This window comes from Acomys russatus, chromosome 19, assembly GCF_903995435.1.
Source record: "Acomys russatus chromosome 19, mAcoRus1.1, whole genome shotgun sequence".
Taxonomy (NCBI): Eukaryota; Metazoa; Chordata; class Mammalia; order Rodentia; family Muridae; genus Acomys; species Acomys russatus.
The window spans coordinates 54,080,165-54,087,037 of record NC_067155.1 but is presented as its reverse complement, the minus strand read 5'-3'; the positions used below and the strand labels follow the sequence as shown (position 1 = coordinate 54,087,037).

Below are 6,873 nucleotides of genomic sequence, written 5' to 3'. Positions count from 1 at the left end.
TGTGTCAGTCCAAGTACCCAAGTGTCGGGGATGGTGGACTATTTTTTTCCCAAGAGAACAAAATTCTATTATCAGAGAATTCAGAGGTGGTAATGGGTTTGTGGGGAGTGGGGGAGTCGGGGGATGGGGGAGTGAGGAACATGACCTCTCCATCCCAGCAAAGCAATAGGAGCCAACTACAGAGAACAGAAAGTGCTTAGTTCCTTCCTGGCCACTAGCTTCCTGGAGACACTGTTAGGCTTCTGCTTAAGTCGCCTACCTGTGATGTCATTGCTCACCTGCCACGGAGGTGGGGGGGGGGTTGTGGGTAGGGGAGGGGTGGAGGAGGGTGGGGGTTGGTGAGGGTGGGTGGAGGCGTGGGGGCGTGGCCCTGCCCAGTATATAAAAGGACAGACCCACCTCGCCCCTCTCTCTAACTCCCTTTCTCTCTCTTCTCTCTCCCTTCTTCTTTCTCTTCCTCTCTCTCTGGGGTACCCCTCCCCTCTCTCTCCCCTCACCATGCTCACATGCTAACCCTCCATGTAGTATCTGTTGCCTGGCATCTTGTTTTCTTATTTCTTAAAACATACAATTGGTGGCCCAGAGCCGGGCGTGGTGGCGCACGCCTTTAATCCCAGCACTTGGGAGGCAGAGGCAGGCGGATTGCTGTAAATTCGAGGCCAGCCTGGTCTACAAAGTGAGTCCAGGATGGCCAAGGCTACACAGAGAAACCCTGTCTCGAAAAACCAAAAAAAAAAAAAAATTGGTGGCCCATATGGGGAATTCAGCGGGTGCTGGGTGCAGAAAGGTGGCAATTGGGTGGTTAGGGAGAGGAGAGTCCTAAAACCAGTAAAGGTGATGGGGGGCAGGGGGAGGGAGGGCAAGGAATCCCACTTTATGTGATAGGCACTGGGTGAGAAACGTAGGCTGTTGATTGGTGGTACTTACTTGGATTCCATTTGACCTGAGAGATGGATTTCTGTAACTTAACAAGAATCCTTTTAATTCTAGCACTTGGGAGGCAGAGGCAGGCAGATCGCTCTGAGTTCGAGGCCAGCCTGATCTACAGAGTGAGTCTAGGACAGCCAGGACCATACAGAGAAATCCTGTCTCGAAAAACCAAAAAGAAAAAGAAAAAAAGAATCCTTTTAAGTTCATAAGGGGAGATAAATTATAGACATATTAGCATCAGCAGAGGCTTGGGAACAGTTTTACTCCCGCCAGGGTGCAGCCTGAGCCAGCTCCGCCAGGACCTGTTTCAGATGCAGCCGAAAAGGGAACACTAGTCCCACAGTTGCTCCGGTCCAACCTCATAGATCGTGTCAGCTGGACCTGCATTGCCCCTCCTAGCCATGGGTGTTCTCAGACCCTAGACAACAGGTACAACAGCCTGCTCTTCCAGGACCTGGCCAACATTTCAGCCTTTTAACCCCCTGCCGCCGCCCTACTGTCAGCAGGAAGCAAAGACATTACTTCACCCCTTATCCATTGACGAAGGCTGAAATGGTGTGCTCCAGCCCCGGGACAGACAGCTCCAGGTTCCCCCAGCACTCCTCAGTCCCTATCTGCTGCAGGCCGTGGCTGGCACAGCCTGCCCTCTACCTCAACTTTCAGGGCAGCTTTCCCTTCCCCTTCACCACATCATCTGGATATTTTGTTGCTATTGCTTTTTTCTGTCTCTCTTTTCCCCTTAAGTGGCAGCCAAAAGCTGTTTCCAATGAACCTACATGTATATGTTTTAATTTATCTTACATAAAAACAATCTAACGTTCCTCATTTTTTAATGATAGGAAAAGGGAGGAATGTTATAAGATTCTGACTCAGTCCACCTTCCTGTGATGTCATTGTCCACCTGCTATGGGGGCGTGGCCCTGCCCAGTATATAAAAGGACAGACCTACCTCACCCCTCCCTTTTACCCCCTTTCTCTCTCATCTCTCCCTCCTCTCTCTCTTTCTCCCTTCCTCTGTCTCTGTCTCTGTCCCTCTCTCTCTGAGATATCCCTCCCCCTTTTTTTTTTCTCTCCCCATGTTCATATAATAAACCTCCGTATAGGGCTGGAGAGATGACTCAGAGGTTAAGAGCACTGCCTGCTCTTCCAAAGGTTATGAGTTCAATTCCCAGCAACCACATGGTGGCTCACAACCATCTATAATGAGATCTGGTGCCCTCTTCTGGCCTGCAGGTGTACATGCAGGCAGAACACAGTATACATAATAAATAAATCTTTAAAAAAAAAAACCCTCCATATATGATGTTAACTGGCATCTTCTTTACTTTTCTTTTTTTCTTTTTTCTTTTTTCTTTTTTGACTTTCCAGGGTTTTTAATAGTCAATGCAGAGAACTGGGTCACTTCAGCTCTTTCACTGGCAAACCAGGGACAGAGACTGCTTCAGCTTCTCCGCTTTCTCCTTGTCTGTGATGAGCGGGGTATAGAGGTACCTGCTGCAGCGAACCTTGGACTTCACATTATCTTTGTTCTTCTTGGTCTTGACAGCTTTGGCATCCTTCCGCCAGGCTGTGAGCAGAAAGTCCTTGATTTCTTCAAATTTCCAAGGCATGGCCACGGGCACTTGGCGCTGGAGACCTCACAGCGGAAAGAACCAGGAAAAAAAAAAAGCTTATTTTCTTATTTTTTTTAAACATAAAAGGAACCTCTCCAGGTCTCCAGTTCAGGGAAGCAGGACCAAATACCCATTGGCTTTTTATGGGGAGTTTTAAAGGTTTTGTTTACTTTTTAATTGTAATTTACTTTTCAGGATAGGCTTTCTCTGTGTATCCTTGAAGATCAGACTGGCCTGGAACTCAGAGATCCACGTGCCTCTGCCTGGAATTAAAGAAGTGTGCCACCATGATCAGCTTTCCTTGAAACTATTTTTTAAAGATGTATTTATTTATTTCATGTATATGAGTGCTCTGCTTTCATGGCACATCAGAAGAGGGGATCAGATTCCACTACAGATGAACCATGTGGTTGCAGGGAACTGAACTTAGGACCTCTGGAGACTAGCCAGTTCTCCTAACCACTGAGCCATCTCTCCAGCCTCTTTCTTTTCTAAAACAAAAGAAAACAAAACAAAGTCACTCTGTAGCCCTGGCTGGCCTGGAACTTTCTATATGGATTCTATATAGATTCAGATTCACAGAGATCCACCTGCCTCTGCCTCCTGAGTTACAAACAAGAGCCTCCAAGACAGGGAGGGATAAACTTCTGTTCACTCCCTTTCCTCAGCTGTAAACCAGGTTTCTTGTTCTGTGTGCCCTCAAAGGTTCTTTTACCCAGCCTGGTTTGTCCTTAGGTGTTTACTCAGTGTCTGTTACATAGCAGGCATTCCCCAGGCCCCTTGAGATACAGTGCGGCAAGGCAGGGACAGAATGGGTACAGGTCCCTGCTCTTGTGGAACTTCCATGTTGCCCAAACACTGAAGAAAAGAAATATTAATAATAGCAGAAGGGACAGGACTCTTTTATTGGCTGGTTTATCTTTTTTTTTTTTTTTTTTTTTCCTGAGACAGAGTTTCTCTGTGTAGCCTTGACTGTCCTGGACTCCCTTTGTAGACCAGGCTGGCCTGGAACTCATAGCGATCTGCCTGCCTCTGCCTCCCCAAGTGCTGGGATTAAAGGCGTGCGCCACCACACCTGGCTGGCAGGTTTATCATTTTATTTAGCACAGAAAACAGTTTGTTATAGGTGGCAGTGAACTATTTTCAAGAGTGAGAGTGGGCGCTGACCTAAAGGCGCCCCCTAAATGTTGAATGGTTTCAATATCTCATCAGAGGTGCAAAGCGCATGGTGCGTGCTTGGTCCATGACGTTGTCCTGCTCCGGCTTAACCACCCGTTTTCACTACTTTTAGCTGGGACAGTAAAAGCATTTGGTAGCCAGGTCTAGCGATGCCAGACACTTACTCAGGAGGCTCGGGCAGGAGGACTGTGGATTTCAAGGCAGCCTGGGGAACTCAGCAAAACCTTGTTTCAAAAAGGGGGGGGAGGGGCTTGGGACTGGGGATGTAGCCCAGCCAGGACAACACTTGCTTGGTGTATTACTGTTTTCCATGCTTGATGATGCTGCGTGGACGCAAGCAAGAAAGGGTTAGTTTGGGTTCACAGTCTGAGGGTAGGGTCCATGATGGCGAGTGAACATATGGTGGAAGGAGCTTGAGGCAGGTGGTCACGTTGTATCCATAGGGAGAGGCCGGCGATGGCTCAGCAGGTCAGACCTAAGGATCTGAATTCAATCCCTGAATTCCCGTGGTAGGAGCCGTGAATCCTGACATCTGCAGTCAGGAAGCAGAGGGAGATGAACATAGTGCTCAGCCACCGGCCTGACTTTTTTAAATTAAAAAATTTTTTTTAAGTTTTTTTTGGGGGGGCCTTCTTTTTATTGTGTGGGAACCAAGTCCAATAGACCGGTGTCACTCGTTTAGGGTGGATCTTTCCACCTAATTAACCCAGTCTAGAAATCCCTCACGCCCAGAAGTTTGTCTCCTAGGTAAGTCTGGATCCCAGCAAGTTGGCCCTCAACATTAAACATCGCGTTTAGCCTGCTTGAGTCTCCCAAGCGCCATTAAGTAAGCAGGAAAGTAAATAAATGAAGCATGCCGTGGTACCTGGGTGAGCATTATGTGCTCCCAGACTGGCAGGGGTGACCCTTTTAGTTGAGATATAATTCACACTCCATGAAATTTTCATTACAGTCTACTAGTCAATGGCTATTAAAGACTTAATTTTGGTTTTTGGAGACAGGGTCTCTCTGTGTAGCCCTGGCTGTCCTGGACTCGCTTTGTAGACCAGGCTGTCCTCGAACTCACAGTGATCCATCTGCCTCTGTCTCCCTAGTGCTGGGATTAAAGGCATGCACCCCAATGCCCGGCTCAATAAATAAATCTTAAAAAAAGACGCCAGTCTCTCTTGGTCCTCTTTTAAATCCTGGGCTTGATTTCAAGCCACACTAGAAAGTTTGTTTTTCCTCAGTCATGCTTTGCTTTCCTTAAAAAAAAGAAAAGAAAAGAAAAGAAAAAGATTTATTTTTATGTATACAGTGTTCTGTCTGCATGTACACCTGCAGGCCAGAAGAGGGCACCAGATCTCGTTATAGATGGTTATGAGCCACCATGTGGTTGCTGGTAATTGAACTCAGGACCTTTGGAAGAGCAGCCAGTGCTCTTAACCTCTGAGCCATCTCTCCAGCCCCTGCCTGGTTATTTTGTCTTCTTTCAGAAAGAAGTCACTCCAGGACCTGTTCCACCTCCTGAGAGCAGAGAACACAAGTGTACTTGATTTATGGGTGCTGGGAATCAGACCTGGGGCCTCACATGTGGTACACTATCTGTTGAGCCCAAGCCCCTAGAATGCCACCTTTTCATGTGCCCCCCCCCCCACCATTTGCGCTAACTTCTCCTTCCTCATTCCACCTCCTTTACTTGGCCGATGGCTGTTGCTTTTTTCTCTCCACTCCCTCAGTGTTAACCTCCTTCCTTCAGAGACTTGGCAACTGTTTCTGTTCGCTTGTTGGGTGTTGCCCTAACTCCCTGGTTCTAAACCAAGAGTGGTTGTATGTCCAAGCAGGTATCTGGAAACAGCTGAGACGTTTTCAGTGTCCCCACACCCCCTTGCCCCTCACACTCCCACCCCCCCAACCTCCCCCTCTGCAACCCCTCTCCCCCACTCCCACCCTCCCCCACTCCCTGCCCAGAGAGTGGCAGGGTGCTACCAGCATCTAGTGAGTAGAAGCCAGGGATGCTGCCAAGTCACCTCTGGTGCCGAGGACAACCTCTCCAGAAAAGACATACTGTGTCCCAAAATGTCAATAGTATCAACATTGAGAAACCTTAGGACCAATTAACGACCAGTGTTCCTTTTCCTTAGGCTAGCAAAAAAGAAATCAGAAGAGATCTTTCGCCTGGTCTGCCAGGAAGTTCTCGTTAGAAAATACATGCCTCTTTTCTTTTTTCTTTTTTTTTAGCAGCTAAGGCCGTGGCAATCCCCATGCAAAGCTATTTCCTAATGCCATCGAGGTGCCCCAAGAGCCCGGATGGTATTTTCACTACTTCTTGGCCTCTGAAAGCAGCAACTGACCTCCGAAGAATCCTTGAAGTGCTAGGAATGTAACTCGGCTAAGGAGGAAAACTCAGGGTTTCTCAAGTCCAGCAAAATGTCAAATCTGGATTTTCCTCCTTAGGGAGGCTGAGAAAGGTATTTTGTGAAGTCCTCTCCCCTGGCTAGAAGCAGTGACTCCTGCGAACCTCTTCTTTGCTCTCTCCCTTCACTGCCCCCCCTGCCCCCCCCTTACACCTTACTCCCCAACCCCCACCACTCTCACGGCTGGTGCCCATGGGAGGGGGACGAAAAAAGGCACACAGGAGCTTTGACAAAGGACTGTTTGCCACATGCCTCACGGAGCAGAAATCTCAGTGGCTGGAAGCTCAAGGCACGTGACACCCAAAGTCAGCACACTGAGATCTGCAGCAGCCCCGCCCCGACAGAGGTTGCTGGCTTACTGAGGACATAGGTTACTGCAAATGCCAGGCAAGTGAGCCACCTGTGCTCCCTCTGGCCCAATCTAACCGGTTCTCCTGACTGACACGGAAATTGGGTAATTATACATGCCTTGAAAATAAGTTTGATTGGTCCTCTGGAGTTGGACAAGGCAAGGAACAGGGGTTGACATTCCATCTTTAAAAAGCTTGTCCTTGGGGTAGGATTACCTGACAGGCTGGCTGGAACTGGCTAGTGGTGTGCGTGGTTTAAAGAACAACCTTTAGCGCAGTTGGCAGAGACGGAAATGCCAAGCTGAGGATTCCAGAGAGGCGCCACCCCCTCTTCTGGACAGGCACCAATTCCTGTAATACACACATATATGTACACACACACACACACACACACACACACACACA

General features: G+C 48.4%; 1 protein-coding gene across 1 annotated transcript; it reads right to left on the bottom strand.

Moving 5' to 3' along the window:
• Nucleotides 1-2,342: 2,342 nt before the first annotated feature.
• On the bottom strand, nucleotides 2,343-2,540 carry LOC127203412 (60S ribosomal protein L38-like). The gene has a single exon (XM_051162173.1). The coding sequence runs from the start codon at nucleotides 2,538-2,540 to the stop codon at nucleotides 2,343-2,345; it is 198 nt and encodes a 65-aa protein (XP_051018130.1).
• Between the last annotated feature and the right edge of the window lie 4,333 nt (nucleotides 2,541-6,873).